Source organism: Sinocyclocheilus grahami, unplaced genomic scaffold (assembly GCF_001515645.1).
Source record: "Sinocyclocheilus grahami isolate Dianchi unplaced genomic scaffold, SAMN03320097.WGS_v1.1 scaffold365.1, whole genome shotgun sequence".
Lineage (NCBI taxonomy): Eukaryota > Metazoa > Chordata > Actinopteri > Cypriniformes > Cyprinidae > Sinocyclocheilus > Sinocyclocheilus grahami.
In genome coordinates this window covers 585387-604334 of record NW_015505544.1, presented here as the reverse complement: position 1 = coordinate 604334, position 18948 = coordinate 585387, and the positions used below count along the sequence as shown (strand labels likewise).

General features: G+C 36.5%; 1 protein-coding gene and 1 pseudogene across 1 annotated transcript in view; one reads left to right on the top strand and one right to left on the bottom strand.

Moving 5' to 3' along the window:
- LOC107549200 (armadillo repeat-containing protein 3-like) overlaps positions 1-18948 on the top strand; it is a 49750-nt pseudogene that overhangs the window by 3914 nt on the left and 26888 nt on the right.
- Positions 1-18948, bottom strand: part of LOC107549201 (phosphatidylinositol 5-phosphate 4-kinase type-2 alpha) — a 53001-nt gene that overhangs the window by 13578 nt on the left and 20475 nt on the right. Inside the window, exons 2-6 of the mRNA XM_016230196.1 lie at positions 7944-8041; positions 7481-7577; positions 2371-2523; positions 2094-2240; positions 1968-2006 (exon numbers count right to left, since the gene is read on the bottom strand). Coding sequence (XP_016085682.1) covers positions 1968-2006; positions 2094-2240; positions 2371-2523; positions 7481-7577; positions 7944-8041 — 534 coding nt within the window. The remainder of the gene's footprint in view (positions 1-1967; positions 2007-2093; positions 2241-2370; positions 2524-7480; positions 7578-7943; positions 8042-18948) is intronic.

Sequence of the window (18948 nt, the reverse complement as noted above, 5' to 3'; positions counted from 1 at the left end):
GCGTTTACTCGCTCACGCGCACTCTTAGCAGCGCTGTGAGATCCAGTGTGAAGCGCTTGAATTCAGCGATGAACACAAATAACTCAGTGATTTAAACTAGTTTAAAGCCAAACAGGAGAAACACTGTGTGCAACAAACGAGACAGGCAGAAGGCTTTTCAAATCTACACATCGCCATCATTTACCATGTATTTACTGTAGTAACACTCACTGCACCATGGTATTGTGGCGCAAATGTGGGCACAAATGTGGAATATTCACATTAAATTTTATTACAGGAGTAATGGTATATAATTATAGTATGTATTTATGATTAAGCTATAGCATGTGTGCATTTATACTGAATGTTTTTAGACTACTGTTTTTCATACAGGCTACCTAAAAACCATATAGTTATATTTTACCACGGTACTGAGGTGCTATATGTGTGGTTTTAACTGTTTATCATGATTTAAATGTATGATACTATGGAAGACCAATGCTTAATTAAAAAAAAAACGGTCAGAATAAATGTAACCATATAAAATTTAGGGTTGCTACAATTTTTACAGATGTTACTGATTTTGATAATGAACAAAAATTTACCTCTGCATCCTAACTCAAGCTACTATCAAACTATACTAAGAGACAAAAAAGTGATATTATTATTATTATTAATATTATCAGGCAACCCAAACCTGTTTCTTGATTTGAAACAATATCACTCGTTAGAATACGCAGAAACTAAGAAATTATTTTTTCTATTTAGATATTTATTTTAAGGAAAATTAATGGTCTGGTTTATACAACTTTCACTGTATAGCAAAAATCTGGCTTTAAACTTGAAAGAAATAAAGATTGGACATTTATCGTGATAATTATCAATATCGACAGATATGAAAAAAATTATCGTGATAATTTTTTTGGCCATATCACCCAGCCCTACTTACAGGTTGTGATTCAGTGGAGCCAGCTAGTCCAAATAAACTGGGTACTGAGCCATATTTCAAGAGCAAGTGTTTTGTGAATTCCGCGTTGAACTCCCCGAGATTAAAGAAGCAGTTGTCAGTAAAATGACATGTTTGTGAGCGCGTCAAGTTGTTCGCGGCCGGCCAAAGTAGAACATAGGCGGGCATTATGCAAATGTGTTACCCTGTGACGTGTAGCCGTCACGGAAGTGGGATTCGAATGACTAAAGACTTCAGGCTGTTCAGAGTCAATTCTTTCTTTTGGGAGACAATAACTTTACTTATCTTGCACTTTCAGCTTTACAACATTGCAGATTGTTTATATTTACATACAGCTACATTACACTGCATGAAAGGCAATATTCGAAATGGCCTAATGGGGGCACTTTAACTTATCTAAGTAGGATTACTTATACTTATTACTATATATGCACACACATTTTTGTGTTGAAAATAAAATACACCATACATGACTATGCAAAATAATACTTAATAATATGCAAGCAGAAATGTGAAATGTAGACATGTGAAATTACAAGCATTCATAGCTAACTTATTTCTTCTTTGTTAAGTTCTAGTACCTTGTGATGACTAGCAGGCAAACATTCCAACCACTGTCATTAAATCATCCATTTTATTTACGGTGCCAATGTTGATGCTACTGAAGCTTACAGTCTCTTGCCTTAATCTCCATATCTTAAAAAAGCACCATGGACTCTGCTTCACCTTGACACCCTAAGTATAGGATAGATCTACATCTGTGCACCCGATAATCACACAGACGCTCTAAATCCAGCACGCCTCACTCTCATACTCGCACTCTGCTTCACAGTAAATTAAGGTGCTTGAAGTGAAAAATGATTAGCCACTACAGAATGAACCATCTTCAAACACACAAGTAAAGAGACCTGACATACAATACACTTGACACACAAAAAACTGACAAAAGATGATCGGAAAAGCAATACAAGTGAAAATTTGAAACTTTCACATCAATTTTGTGTTTGAGGGTGAAACTGACCTTTTCTTTGTCACTTGCCTCTCTGGCAACAGTAGATCCCTACAGTGAAGAAAAATTGAAACATGTCAAACCATATCATAATCATCCTCTGGTTTGACTTGGCCTGCCATTTTTCATAATCCTTACCTTCAGGTCATATTTCTTATACACAGACAACCGGTGACTGAACACGTTGCGTGTGACTATCATATAAGTCTCATCTCCGTCTACAGTGAGGCGGTACATGCCTAAAAACTGTGGCAGCAGTGTGGTACCATGACATTCCACTATATACTGCAGCGAAAAAAGACATTATAACCATCCAGCTCACTAGAAATGTGTAAGTAAATGTACAAATTATGGGTAAAACATCAATTAAAGGTATACACCACTTGCATGGGGAATGTATGAGCTTGTGTCGCACCTGGTGGTACTTTTTGAGGATGTTGTGCATCTCAGCCACGTCCTCGCTGCTTATGGTTTTGATGACGTACCTCTTGTCGTAGGAGGTGTGGAAGCGAGCACCACTACGGCCCTGAGCTTCACTAACGAGGGGCGCGCTGCGTGTCAAAGAGTTCTGCCAATGCACATGGGAAAGAGGTCTTAGCACACGTAATAAATGCACACAAAGATGGATGAGACTAAGTGAGACTTTTTAACACTTTCATATTGTATACTGGGAGACTCATTTATACACAGAAGTGAGATTTCTACACCTACATCACACTGAATTAGAAATGAATTATACTTTAAAGCATAAAGCCTCTTTTCATTCATTATTTTCTTAACCTCGCAAATATTTACTCATTTTCTTTAAGCACACCAACGTTCATAACAACTGATTAATACCGTAAAATTGTGGATCTAAAAAGCACAAATTCCCTCCCTTTTCCACCCAATCTGGCACTGTTACACATGCTAATGTAAAAGGTCATTCTAAGCCAGAAAAATCAGCCTGCATTTGCCCCTTGAACCTGCTGGTTTCAATCCAAGAACCACTAATGCCATTATCCAGGAAGCATGATAAATGAAATCACTAGAAATGTTTTCAAAACAAAAAAACAACTAAATTTGGCTAGGCCAATGCAAAAAAAAAAAACTAACTTCCTATCAATGAAGCTATCAATACTGAAAGTATTCAATGTAATTCCTTCATTCAGTTGATGGGCAACATTTCTGTTGTGTTGCAGAGCCACTATATATTTTATCTGAAATAAAATTATTTTATTTACAAATATATTATTCAAAGGTTTGGGGTCAGTAAGTTCTACTTTTCAAGTTGCTAATGCTCACCAAGGCTACATTGATGTGATCAAAAATACAGAAAAAAATATTACAATTTAAAATAACCGTTTTCTATTTCAATATATAAATTATTCCTGTGATGGCAAAGCTGACCATTACTCCAGTTTTCAGTGTCACGTGATCCTGCAGAAATCATTCTAATATGCTAAACTGGTGCTCAAGAAACATTTCTTATTATTATCAATGTTGAAAACAGTTGTGCTGCTTAATAAATGTGAAAAAAAAAAAAGATTAAGCAAGGCAATAAAAAAAAATAAATACATACAAATAAAATAAACTAAGACTGATGCATGTTTATTTGTGGGCAGGTTAAGCAGTAACAGTCGGTTATGTCATGGTTTGGCTGTCAATTCACTAGTAAAAATGGATCTGAATGTTCTGAAGTTCTAGTTCTAAAAGAGGTTCACAGAACTCATGACTGACTGAGCACTGGCTCTCATGCAAAAGGGTATGTGAATTTCTGATGATAACATTTTGTTTGGAAATTACGACTGTAATTGCCCTGCCCACAAACACATGACCACTGACATACAGACACTGTGCAGTTTCCAACCGTTTTCTCTCACTGACTGAAGTGGGTCTGCCCTTGTGTCTGTTCCAGTTTCAAAAAAAAAAAAAAAAACTCAAAAAGCTCATGGTGAATACATGATGCACTTGAAAGAAATGTAGGGTCTCTGATCAGTGAGGGTGAGTGAAGGACACAGCTGCACAGAGCAGCTCAGACCACTCTACATACATTCCCAAGGTCTGCTACCTCAAACATGTACACATTTCCCTGTCACCTCCCTCTGTCTGAGTATCAGTGCCTCTTTCTTCCTCAAATCTATGTGCATGGATTTCCTCACTGAAACACTCACTACATTCATCAAGTATACTCATTAAACACAAAACCAAAAGCAGGATATGAAATTTCGAAAGGATTCCCAGGCTGAGTCATGCAGGTTAGGGCTTGTAGCTGTTCAGCTGACAGCTCGTTCCGCAGGGAAGTGTGTGACCAGATGTGCTGAAAATAGTGATGATGAGGCAGAGGATGCAGGGTGGACTGAGGAACCACAACGCTAGGAAGTCATAGCGGGTTTACACTAGGTCTGTATTACAAAACAGCTTTGTTATTATGCAGGTAGACATTTGACTTGCGGCATAACGTCTGGTCCCAAGTCCCGCCCACTTATGACCAACATGAAAAGTGGTCCTAAACTAGCCTAATTATATAGGGCAGTGGTTCTCAACCTTTTTTATGGCTGTTATTGACTGTTCACAATCATATTCAAAGTAATTATTTTTACTGCATAAGGATTAAGGATAAGGATTTTCTTTTCTTTTTTCAGTTTCAATCAAATTTTATAAAATATTTTAAAGCATGGCATAACTATAAAAAACCATACTCATTATAAAAATGACTTTGATAGTGCCAATAATAACAGTTTTAAAATGATGCTACCTCATATATCCACATTTTCCAAGCAACAATTGTTAAGGGGGAAATTCCAACATTGGTTCTGGAAGCTTTTTTCCCCATTCATTTTCCCCATAGGGATTTAAAAAAAGTCTTTGTTAAAGCATTATGAGCCATGAACTAAGCAAGCCAGCTGCAAGGTGAATCACAGCATTACACAGTTTTTTATTTAAAGCAAAAATTATTTTAAATATTGCAAAAATACAAAGGTACAAGGCTGTGTACTTAATGTCTTTAGTAAGGGAACGAACTACAATCCCATGAAGCAGTGTGAATGACACAATCAAATAAAAAATGAATATAATCTTCAGTAGTCAAATTCTGCTGTTAAACATAGGGATGCTCCCATCAATCGGCCAGAGATCGGTATCGGCTGATAATCACATTTCATGACTCAATCGGTACTCACTATTTGGCAGATCTCACGAACCGATCGCAATTTGATTGTGGGGACGTAAATGATTTTAAGCCACAGTCATGTCATCACCGGTGTGGAAATGCTATGACGTTTTCGAGAAACAATGAAAAATTCGCTATTTGTCGCGTATGTTTTGCCTGGTGATGAATGGATGGTTCATTTTTAACAGCAGATTCAGTGACGTTAGAGCTGATCTGCGCCTCACTGCACACATCTGCGGCGCGTTACGGCTCCACGGGAACCGGAGCTGATCGCGGCCGCTCTAGTCAGTGCTTGTGTTTATACTGCAGCCGCGGCATGTTTCTGAAGCGGCTCTCCGCACTGCTTGGCTAAAAATAGTCTTTTGTGAGTTGGCACAGCATGGAGGACGGAACAAAACCTCGTCTGAGCCGTATTGCTGATTGTGGGCTGCTTTTAAATGAACGTTTATTTATAAAACAAAATATCTTCTTTGGCCATATTAGCCTACTCAATAGCATTAACACAGGCTTTACTTCTTTCAAACTTTATCTTAAAATGTCACCGCTTCTGTCACTGCCACTTCCCGATCAGGCGAACGAACACACACACACACACACACACATCTGCCTCATGAAAAAAATTTCCCCGGTAACAGCTGTACACAAAGCAGCGCTGAGCTCACAAACTCTGCTTTAGCAGGCATATAACATGAAAGATTAAATGAAAATGACATTGAAAATTTTCTAAAGATAGTCTTCCTTCAGAAATACAGTGATATAAAAACACCCGCGCCTGATTTTTAAATGTGCAGTACGTGCTCATGTTTATTCAACGAAGCCTTTTGGAAAATCGGTCAGTTTTGATATTGTGGCGAGCGCCACAAATAAATAAATGCATGGGAAACACATCCCACAGCACAACCACCTGAGGCTAACTTCAGTCTACTCATCACCTTAACTGCGTTTGTAGCCGGTGCCATAGCCAGACTGATAAACAAACACAGATCGGAAGTTAACGTCGGGCTATATAGTCTATATAAAGCTTGAAGCATCAGAATCGGCATCGGTATCAGCTGATCACCATGACAAGAAATCGGGGTACTCAGTATCGGCTGAAAAAATCCAGATCGGAGCATCCCTAATTAATTACGCGAACAGATGGTTTCAACAAAATCTTTAAAGTTTTATAAGTTAATGTAAAAAAATTAAAAATAAATTAAAAAAAGAGAAAATTAATTAAGATTTTACTTCCAGAACCCGACTGTTGCACTTCAGTTTGTGTTTTAAGTCATCTTGCGGCTCCCTTGGAAGTTTGCGGAGGCCTCCAAGTGAACACCAGCCCCCTGGTTGAGAACCACTGACTTAGGGCTTCCTTAACAAGGACTAGTCTATTTTGAAAATACATAGTTGTGCACACTTCTAAATTTGCAAAACCCTTTAAACGACTGTCTTAGTGCAATGAAGGATTCATTCTTCTCTAATGTATAACATACACTCTTAAAAATAAAGGTGCTTCAAAAGGTTCTTCAAGCGATGCCATAGAAGAACCATTTTTGGTTCCACAAAGAACCATTCAGTCAAAGGTTCTTTAAAGAACCATCTCTTTCTTACCTTTTTGTAATCTGAAGAACCTTCTTTCGCCACAAAGAACCTTTTGTGAAACAGAAAGGTTCTTCAGATGTTAAAGGTTCTTTATGGAACCATTTAGACATAAAGGTTCTTCTATGGCATCGTGAAGCACCTTTATTTTTAAGAGTGTAGGAAACCTAGACAACAGTAAACCTCCAGTAAACAGCTCATAATTAACGTCTCTAATCAAGACCATAAAATAAGCAGCACATTCTGGGAAGCTGATGTTTTTGCACATGTGTCAGGGTTACAGTCATAACGTAATGCCTTTTAAACCCACATAAGCAGACAGGGAGCTCTAACCAAGACCCTGAGGTCTTTCTGATTACAGTGAGGAGCGAAGGCATAATTTCCTCACTAACCAAAATCAAAAATGTTGAGAAAAGCCTTTCCATCTAATGCACACTGATTGTGACTATTCTTGCTAAAAAAGGTATTTTCTTCCATGAAAGACATAAAAGGAAAGGAATATGAGGGCAATTAAGAACATTTGTATGTGAGAGGCTGAAGGACACAAGGACAGCTCCGACATTACTGTGTTATTATGGGGAATAATGGTCTTTATTACGACAGCAAATTGAGTGGTTAATGACTAAATTACCTCTTGGTAATCATGGGCTTTTCTCACAGAGACTTGAATCTATTTTGAATTGTTTAGTAGTGAGTACACTGGTGTTTTGTGTGGTTCAACTGCAGTAATATGCTGTGGTTTTAAGACACTGAATGTGACACCATTGAGCATTTCTCTCTCTTTCACAAAGCCTACCTGGAAGTCCTGGTCATCAATGCTGAACCTCTCTCTCAAATTACGGAAAACAAGAGGGCAATACTCTTTAAACTTAAAATGGCTTGGCATATTCTCTCTGAAAAGCAAAGAAGAAAAGGGGGGGGGAAATCAAGAAACATCTTGAGTTGTCTGGGTGAATCACACAAAGAAAGTCTCAGTTACATATTTTTGCTTTTTCGTTTTAAATAAAATCTAAACTTTGTTAAAATTAAACGCTACTGTGACCTACAAATATTTTTTTATTAATATGTATAAACATTATTTATTAATAATAAATAATACGTCATGGTATGTGTTGTACTGAAACATTAAAAAAAAAAAAACATGATTCAGAAATGTTCTTGACAGGCTTCATAAGGTTCACCCCTCTAATAAGATTAAAAGATTAAAATATGATGAATCAAAACAGTTGAGAAAGGGGAAAACTTTGAGAGGCACTCACTTGTTGAAAAGGTGGTTGTCTACCTTAATCTTCGAGTAGGCTTTGAAGTCATCAGGCATAAGCATGATGGGGATCTGAACATGGCTCAACTCGTTTATCTAGACAGAAGGAGAGAGAGAGAGAGAAAGAGGAGAGGGATTCAGTTACTGGTTACTTGTTCAGGGCATTGTCAAATGCAGTGGTCAGCAAATATGGGCATGGAGCAAGGTGGCCTATATAAATAAACATTTAACACAATTTAATAATGGCAAATGAAATGTACAAAAAGATAATTACTCAAAATTGACTAAAAATTCCACCTACAAGACTCAACAGCCTGTCAAGCTATGAATAAGCTACATAATTCCAACACTTGAAAGACTTGCTACCAATACAAATACTGGTTAACAGCTATAACAACCACACATGTTTTGTGATGAACTTATTTATGTGACATTGAACCAATAAAAGCACACAAACATGAGGTGCTGAGATGTGCTGGGTACAGGAAAGCCATCAGTGTGAGTGATGTGTTCTGCTCATCAGAGGGCGATATCTCTGTGGCACAATGCACTGCTTTGCTCCACTCAGGGTCTGAAACAATGTGCTACATTCAACAGCAATTAGTTCCTGCTTTGCACAATTTGCTCTTGTGAAAACAACCCTACAGCTTTTTTGTAATAAATCTGAAATAATGGAAATTACTGCTGTACTGTGAGAAGTGGGAATTTAAAACTACTGTGGACAGTTTTCATTCCAACAAAGAGATCTGGTGACTCAGGTTCTTTCCCTCTATTAAGAAATAAATATAAATAACAATAGCGCTAACTAAACTCAAGAGGACTGCAGAAGGCCTTAATTACGGCGATATATTTGTATGTTTGAGGATGTGCATGCACCAGGATAATTATAAGCAATCAAACAGGCATGAAGTACCATGGGAGTTCAAAGATTTTATGTATGGCACTCGACAACAACAGACCATCAGCAGAGCATTTAATAATAAATATATGAACTCTATGAAATGTACAAATAAGGAAGGATGCATCGATATTAAAATTGTGGCTGATCATTATTTTCATGTTATAACCGATAACCAATAAATGGCAGAGATTACAATTTGACTATTTTGTCTAAATAAATTAAAAATACAAGTGAATTTAGGCATCACAACATTATAATTTACAGTAACAATAATGGATATGATTTGCTAAAGATTAAATCTAACAGTGTTATTAAATTATTATTTCAAAGATTAATTTTAAGTGAGCATTAGATTGTGGTAAAGGTAAAAAAAAAAATCTATCGCTTTAAATAGTACAAGTGAATTTGGCCATAACAAAATTATAATGTACAGTATGAACATGTCCAGTATCAATCATGTTGGTTGATAACTGAAGTAATTAATATATCGTGCATCCCTGTAAATAATATGTTTTATTCATAAAATTATTTAGACAATTCATAAATATAAATAAATCCATAAAAATAAATGCATAAATGCATAAATAATAGGGATGTGCATCTCATGCGATGCGATTCACCCTTGTTACGATGCAGTGCGATCCGATTTCGATTCGATTCAACACAATGCGATTCGATGCAATACGATGCAATGGAGAAAATAATCACTTTTAATGCCTCGAGGCATGTTTCATAAAAGAAGTTTACCAAATAAGCCAGGCTTATTTCCGTTAGTCTGACTCATTGTCAAATGATTTGGTTCCATAAAGCAAATTTAACATGGGCCTAGATCAAGCTTAGTCACTGTGGGAACTTATGCTGGGAAACTAACCTGGTCTAAAGCAGGTTAACTGTCAGACTAAGATGAGCTCCTCTAACACTGACCAATAGGAACCCAATGATATTACTACTCTCTCACATACTATTATTTGACTCTTTTATTATTTTTTTGCAGCCTTTCTCTCAGGTTTTATGACAGCTGTACCTTTTATAGTTTGCAGAACAGATAGCAGAACATTACAATCTAAAATAGCTATTTAAAGCATTAAAATAACTAAATTAAAAGTTAAAATCACTGAATTAAAAATGAAAATAAATAATAAAGAAAATGACTATTTTAACTGCTATAAGAAACACATTAACTCATTTGAGTTTAGTAATTAGTATACTGTGTCTAACTTACATTTGATTTATCTATTACAATAGTCCCTTTACAGTTACTGCTATCATAAAAATTAGGGATCGACCGATATGTGTTTTTCAAGGCCGATGTCGATTATTACAGATCAAGTAGACCGATGACCGATATTTTGAACCGATATATATGTCTGGTGTAAAAATGAAAATTAATATTGTATGAATATATATGAATATTAATAAGAATAACAAGGGCTCTGACAAAAACTGCCTTCCCTGGTGTTGGTTGAGTGTAGTACTCCCACAGTAGTTAAATTCTTTATGTTTTGGCAAACTCTTTATTTAATGGGTTTACCATTAAAATTAAAACATGGAAAAAATAGCGTATTGTGTGATTATTCTTTTAAACAAACGTTGCAATAATTGTTGTAGTAGTCAGGGGTTAAAGCAAAAAAAAAAAATCTTTTGACTGAATTTTTTTTTGGCCAAACCCCATTCCTCAGCCATACCTGTCACACACCCAGATTAAGAGCAGTGTTTTTGTTCTTGTAATCAAGAGCGCTTGTCCTCCTAATTAAAAAAAAAATTAAGGAGCACCTTCTGATCAATAATCAAAAATTCTGATAAAAATTAGCCTTCCTAATATGAGGTGAAGTGATTTACAGGGGCATTTTCTTTTTACATTTGCAATGGCATCATTTTCATCTGTAAAATTCAAAAATTAGTGTTTATAAGATTTTTTTAATTTCTATTTAAAACAATATAATAAGAAGTAGAATAAGACAAATAAGTTACCAATCATGAAATTAGTCTTAATGAAAAATTAATTCTGTTACTTTATTTGGAACAATTTTTGTTGATGAAATGGAGCAAAATCAGGCGTACGTGTTTATTGAACTGTTGCATTAAATCAATATCACATTTGCAAACTCCTTGAATAATTATTAAAATCTGTCACTCTCCTTATCGCGACCTGTGGGCACACAGAAAATGAGTTCTCAAGACTCAAAAGTACGTGCAAATGATAAGTTCCGTCATCTGTCATCGCGTTATAAGCGCGGAACCTGTGGGAATGAGGATAATTATTATTAATAGTTATATTATTATTAATAGCCGCAATCCTGCGCCTGAAATTCAAGACCTGCTCTGTGTTCTCTGCTATTAACCCGACTGTGAATGATGTGAGCGGCGTTATGTTGTCAGTGAGAAGCTGCAGCCGTGGCGGGGGGGGTTTTTGGTGTGCTAGTGTTCTGACAAATAATGCTACCTATCAGATTATGCTACCAACAAATCGCCAGAACACCGGCAGAACAACAACAATGTGCTACATGTTTCTTTTCCCCTCATTTTTTCCAATTGACGGAAATTCTACTTTCATCCCTGAGTAGTATTATCATGTACATCATACTGCACCACAGTAATATATTTCTGATAATTTCATTAAGATAACCCAAATTTATATTTTGACGGGTTGCCGTGAGGAACTTGTTTCTATAGGTCTATGTAAATGATATAAAGATAGTTTTACTCTAATGAAACTGTCAAATGCTCATGAAGTGACTCTTAGAGGGAGTCAGAGCAGTTCTGGAGATGTTGTTCATGTATTTATGTCCTCATATGCTGAAATCAGCGCGAGCGTCGCACACTTTGTATGTGTAGAAAACAAAACCACTCGTCTGTATCATTTACATACACAGAGACACGCAGAACATGCTGGATCCATATTTAAATAGTATTTTTGCGGCTTAATATTTACAGATACTAGTCCATATTGCGACTCTACTTAAGTGTACTGACCTACTTTTGATTAATTCAGCCAAACTTTGACAAATTCCGTGACATTCCGCGTCATACAGTAAATTCCATTTATATGACTAGAATCCACGATTCAGTCCGCGTTTTCCGCATTGCGGAAAAGCAGACATATCCACTGATTTGCATTGATTTTGCCTTTCTAATAGTCCTGCACGATATGAGGAAAATCTGCTGTGTGTGATAACAGTGGAGTTGGGTTTTTTTTTTTGCAATGATGATTACTTGTGATAAATAAATGAATAATTAACTGTTGAAGGAGAAAAAAAAAGCATATTGCTGGACTCGGTCGAGACCAACGAGAACATTTGGCGAGTCCAATGACCAAGTCCGAGACAAGTCCGAGTGCAAACACCAACGAGTCCGAGACAAGTCCGAGACGATAGAAAAACGAGACCGGACTCGAGTACTACAGCCCTAGAAATCACAGATAATATTGAGGTGTTTTGCAACTTCAGTGTAACGTTTGTGGATTGGGATCTATTGCAACTTAAGCAACGTCTGCTGCTGCCTTACCTTTGAGAGACAACTGATGCGTGATCACTGAAGCAGCTCCAGTAAGCAAGCGCTTTCGGAGTGAGAGTGAATTCCGCATTGATTGGTCAGACTCGTGACTCCCAACAAATCAGATGAGTGGTGGGCGGAGACTGCTTTAGGCCACAGAGTGGTGAGTTCTGACAGGCTGCATCAGAGCCAAATAGCGCGTTTCAAACTTAAGTTATTTTATCGGCGAATCCGTTTTGAAAATGACCGATACCGATAATCATAAAAATGCTTAATATCGGCGTCGATAATTGGCCAGGCCGATTGACTTTCTGATTTTCTGACATTTACAGATGAAAAAATATACCTGTGACATGTCAGTTATGAATTGAGGAAAACACAACGTCTAAATGCATTAAACAGTACAGATAGATTCACTGTTTGCGATGGTGGATCGATTTGATCCATGATCGACATTAAGAGCTGCTTAAAAATAAAAGTGCACAAATTAGTGAGATTGTGTGAACTTAATTTGTCATTTATGGAACCGCTTTAGGCCCAATTGATTTGTTAGGTTATTTCAAGTCAGGTTTTGGACTTTAATCCCCGCTTTTCCTCGGGTGTCCGTGGTGTTGTGATTCGTCATATTCACGCAGCAGCAGTGATGAGAGAGCGCGCTTGTGAAACAGTTTAGAGAGGAGAAATCAATCTACATATAAAATATTGGTCACAGATTATTGGTCACTTTCTAAACAATAAAAGTATAGCGAATCCACTAGAAATTATATATTAATAAATCGTTTTTTACCGATGCAAATATGTTAGAAACGACGCATCGCGATATAAATGCCAACTTGTAGCCAATACACAATTTTTAAACTGATGCATCGCTTCGTTAACGTTTTATGCCGATGCACCGAGCGAATCGGGGAATCTTCCCATCCCTAATAAATAACATGAGAACATGAAAATGCAACCAAATTGTGATATCATCTGACATTCACAGAAGATATCTGTCATTAAGGATCTTACATAGTCAGATCTAATCAGTAACAAATACCACTTTTAATCAAGGAGAAAGCTACAGCTAATTCCTTCATTTCCACTGAAAATACATAGCAACATTGGCCAATGAAGTTACATTTAGGGGCTCCCTGCCTGTCAGTCACACCATTTAACTGAGTTTGCTCACAGGAAGCTGGAGACAGGTTGTCTTCCAAGACTTGGAGGAGATATTGCATCGACCCACTGTGATGTGACCTCTCTGAGAATGGAGAGCACTGAGGTCTCTAGAGACTTTCCTATTGGCTGGTCAAATGCCAGGCTTCTGGATTTGAAGGGTGTCTCAGAGCCCAGTGTACTGTGAGTAAGCAGTGCTACCTATAGGAGGCAGAATGTCTTTGAGTTTTTTTCTTGTCTGAACAAATGTTCTGCCTCATTTGTTCTGCATGTCAGAATCTTCATGAAATGTGACATCCAAGAGTCAGTTATTTAGCTTCCATTGTGGATATTTAGCTTGTTCTAACATTAAAATTGCAATTTAAGACCTTTCAGTAATGTATACCAAATACCGCTTTTTATTGTCTATAATATATTATATAATGTATTGATATGTAAGATTCACGATCGATGTTAATATTATTTCATGGTCTCATTGTCAAATGGTGAATAGTTGATGTTTAATCTAAATAAATGAAAAATAAAATGAAAAATAAAGTAAATTGTTTTAAATGCTACAAATGAATTTAGGCATCACAACATTATAATATACAATATGAATAATGGATATACATTTGTTAAATATTATATTTAAATTAAATAATTAGTTTTTAAAGATTAACTTTAAGTGAGCATTAGATGGTGCCATAGGTATTCAAAATAAAAAATATGGGAAATGAGCATGCACAATTAAATATACAATATCGACTGATTATTTGTAGATTCCTAATTTTCTTAAAGCAACAGTTGAACCAAAAATTTAATTTGATGAAAATTACCCTCAGGCCATCCAGGATGTTGATGAGCTTGTTTCATCATCAGAACAGATTTGGAGAAATGTAGAAGTACATCCTCTGCTGTGAATGTGTGCCATCAGAATGAGAGTTCAATCTACATCTCGGATGGTTTTAAGGCAAGTACATTTTCAGAAAATGTTCATTATTAGGTGAACTATTCCTTTAAATCAGCCCTGCAAAATGTCACATTTCATGCAACCTTAACAGTAACAGACTTGTTATTATTACAATGAGTTTTACCCTTCATTTCTGTCAAAAAGGACAAGAGTGGGGTTCTCGCCCGCCCAATGAGAAACTAATCCAAGCAGGCTTTGGGTTACTGAAGCCCTTTACAAGAATGCAAATTGTGAAAGGAAGTCAGGCATTTTAAACAAGGTCACTTGATACCCTTTAAAACACCTCGGTCCTGACACAAGCAAGTGTAAGGAGTCTGTAATGCATGCTGTGGTTACTGCTTAGTGAGTTCGGCTCATCTATCATGCTGTGGTCAGAAAATTAGGCTACATTGAGCTATAGGTATGAAGAGTGAATTTTTATTTGTAACAACAAGCATGAGCCAATTTAGCATGGCTTTAAAATCAGGTAGATTTCAACAAAAATGCTTTATTTGGACTGTAAATATGATTAATCTTTTTTTATACTGTTTAAGGAAATTAAATGTCACATGAGGAAGTCAACGCTATGAACAACGAAAGCAAATTTCATGAAAGTTTATGCCCACTAATCACTAAAACTGAAACTAGTTTTTCTTTAGTTTGTGCTGACACAAATAGTTCATTCTTTTTATAGTGTCTGACCAGAAGAAACATAACTGCTCTTTGGGCCTCCGCCAGGCTGTTGTACACACTATTTATCAAAGATCAAGAAAGCTACAAGCAGAGCGCTGCTTGAGACAACATGCAAGTGTACAGAGAGCCGCTTCAAGTGTCAACATAGCACCATGAGAAGATGACACTAAATCACCCACAAACCAAGAGTGCAAACTAAAAGCAGAGGGGAAGAAAATCTCCATCTCGACACCTTTTTGTTCTAAAAAAACATGTAAAACACAGTGGCATAGTGACACAGTAAAACCAATGTGTTTTTCCCCTGCAGGATGGGATTAATGCAGTGTTTATTTGAAATGCAATTAAAGCTAAGCGGCAATGTGAGGGGTAAAGAGGCAAGAGTCGCTTGCAGAAACACGTGCGAGGAGGATGAGGTATGAGCTGTGCTTTCTAGAGGACTAAAGTCTGTCTACTGGCAATGGTGGCGCAACAGCGAGCACAGAGAGACGAGAGACGAGCGACGGCAGGGGGCCCTCTCAGTAGCTAGCTACAGACTATTTTGGACACCAAGCCTATGCATTTAAGGACTCTGTGCCACGTGGACAAATAAGGAACTATATAGGTTCCTTATTTTAATAAACATACAGTATATCTGATCTGACACCTGGGTCTTCTGATTTTTATCTGCTATCAAATTTTTTTTTATATTTCATAATATCTAGCCATCGATTTAAACACCATAGTGACAATTTCAATAAACTGATTCAGCTCAAAGTATTTAGTAAATAAATACAATTTAAACTTTACATTCACTCCAATGGGGCCTTCAGAGATTCATTGACAACAAGTGTATTATGCAACATTAAAAAAAGTAAAAATAGTTTTCATTTATTGAAATAAACTGGAAATAAAATAAAATATAAATATAACATGCAAAATGTAAACTGAAAATTAAAACAATAGAAGATATTTTTAATAATTTGTCTCAGTGTGTCCATACAATGGAAATCAATGGTAGCCAAGACTGTTTGGTTATCAACAATCTTCAAAATATCTTTTTGTTTTGTTTTGTGTTGTGTTCTAGAGAAGAAAGAAAGTCATACAGGTTTGTAACAAAATGAGGGTGTGAAAATTATGACAAAAGTTAAATTTTAGGCTGAACAATCCCTTTAACACAATCAAACGTGTCCATTTAAGATGCCCCCTTTTATAAATTAATGAAAAAATATATACTTTACCAAGTCATTTATATGCGATTACATGAAAAACACCTAAATAAGTGCTGAACTGATTTAAAACAAATCTTTAGTTTCCAAAAAAGTTAGCCATCAGAGCTGGTAACCTTTATCCAATAAATTCTACTCAGTGAGCCGGTGACGGAGCAGGAGCTGTTTTAGAGACGTTGCACTGCACAAGATTAGAAACTGTGAGAAACTGGAGTAGACAACATGCTCCACTGTCCCAGTTTCCACCTACATGCTAGATTCTTTGAGGATCCAGGGATAGTGGCCTAACATTTTCAACAAAGCTAGGGGCAGCTGCACAGGATCTCCTCAGCTTGTTCCTCTATACTTAAATAAATACAAATAACTTCCAAAAACGACTGCTATAGACTCCACATCACACTGAGGCCATGTTATAGGTGTTTAACAAGTCTGCACCGATTGTTTCATTTCATCACACCCATCTCAACAGCCAAGTTTCACACTACCACTTCCTGTTTGTCTCCATGGTAGCAAAGTCAGGTTTTCCGCTACAGAGCTGACAAGCTTGCACTCCATCAGTGCAGGAAGCCTAGTTCAGAGAATGCTCATCCTCCTACCAGATGTTTATAAAGCTCTTTGTTTCTAAGCAGTGCAGTCATATCTAGCGGTCCTAGTGGGGTGTTCGGTATTTCATCCTCTTGACATAAACAATGCACTCATTTAGTGCATATGAGCCAAGGAGTCAAAAAACAAAACCAACAATAAAATCTGACACAGGTTAAGATTATATTCTGACAAATTAAACAGGAAAATAGCCTATTCATTTGTAAATTCTCTAAAAAAATAAACATTAAAAAAAAAATCTGTCATTATTCACATTATTCATTATTCATGTCAATGCAAACCTGTATGACTTTATCTTCTGTAGAACACAAAAAAATACATTTTGAATAATGTTTCAATTGTTGTCCATATAATAAAAGTCAGTGGGGTCCAAAGCAAAACTAAACCCAACTGACTTTCATATGGACATTTTTATTGGGTTCAACAGAAGAAAGTTTCGGAACATAAAGGTGAGTAAATGAACACATTATCAGTGTCAGCACAGTTCATTTAGAAAACCTATTTAGGCTTTAACACAAAGAAAAAGTATTGTTGAAATCAGGAAGGAATTTATCTAACCAAATGGCTCATTCAAATTCTTGAGGAAGGCAAAAGAAAAAGCACTAAAGGTCACACATGAGGCTATTCATAGTTTGTCCACATGCATTAAAACATCAGATGCAAGCCATTTGATTACACGCTCTAAAATGATACTGATACTGAGCTGCTATATTAATGACAGTATTTAAATATGTTTTGCTATTTGCTCACAGACATAAAGTTAGCCAGCAAATGCATAGCAACAAGACTAATTGTATTAAAAATACATAGATTGTTGAAGCATTTAGACAGAGCCATCACCCACAATCTATAAGTGTGTTTTAAAGATAGCAGTGAGGATGTGTGTGATCGAAAGGTACATGTTGATCGTTGACTCCTCAAAGTTCAGCTAAATCCTTTACCCAGGTCATTCACCTGTACTGCCCTCATATGAATAACAAACTTAGGCATGCTGAATTTGTGAAGACGTCATTACGTAAGCCTTGCAAATAAAGAGGAGAATGAAGTGCCTATGAATGAACTGAATATCAATGCAGTTAGTTTTGATTTATCATGCCTTAAGCCTTCTACACACTGCACGATTTTAGCAATCCTAGAAGATCATTGCAAATCACAGTGTGCGACCTGGATCTTGGGTACGACATGTATGCAGACTATACAACGATGACACCTAGTATTAACTCATTAACTCGCATGGTGGTGACATTTTATTCTTTTATAGTAATGTGCGTCATTTACTATAAAAGAATAAAATGTCACCACCATGCGCTAGGGCTGGACGATAAAACGGTAACGATAATTATCGCTAGGGGTGCTCCGATCAGGATTTTTGAGGCCGATCACAGAAAGCAGTATCTGCCGATATGATCACCGATACCAATCTTTTTAAAGCCTTCTTTTTATCATTTATAACTATTTATAGTGATACTCCAATCAGGATTTTTAGACATTTATTCAGGGTCTGAATTTCATTTTTGAAAATGAGGGGAATTCCCCTCTTAGGTGACTCTTGTGAGAGGGGAAGCAGCCTTCACACAGGAGTCCGCTACTAATCCATGGCTGTTTACCACACTGTAAAAAAAACATCTGTTACATTTACGGTAAAATACCGGCAGCTGTGGTTGCCAGAACTTCACCGTAAAAAATATGGTAGCAACATTTTAGGTTTTACAGACTTAACTTAAATTCACAATAAAATACTGTATTTCATTAACTGATGTAATGCTAATAAACCAAAATATTGAAGTACTAATATCTGTTTTGAACCATTGTAATGCACTGATAACCACCAAAAACTGGTGGTGATGAGAAAGTCACATGATGAACCAACGCTCATCACAAACAGCTTTTATACGAGCTGAGGAGGGCAATACTTATATATAGTAGGTGCACAGAGTCATTCACACAAACTCTAAACCCCATCATGGTGACACCCATGATCCTGAAACAATGCAATAAACATTAATTTAACAACATTAGA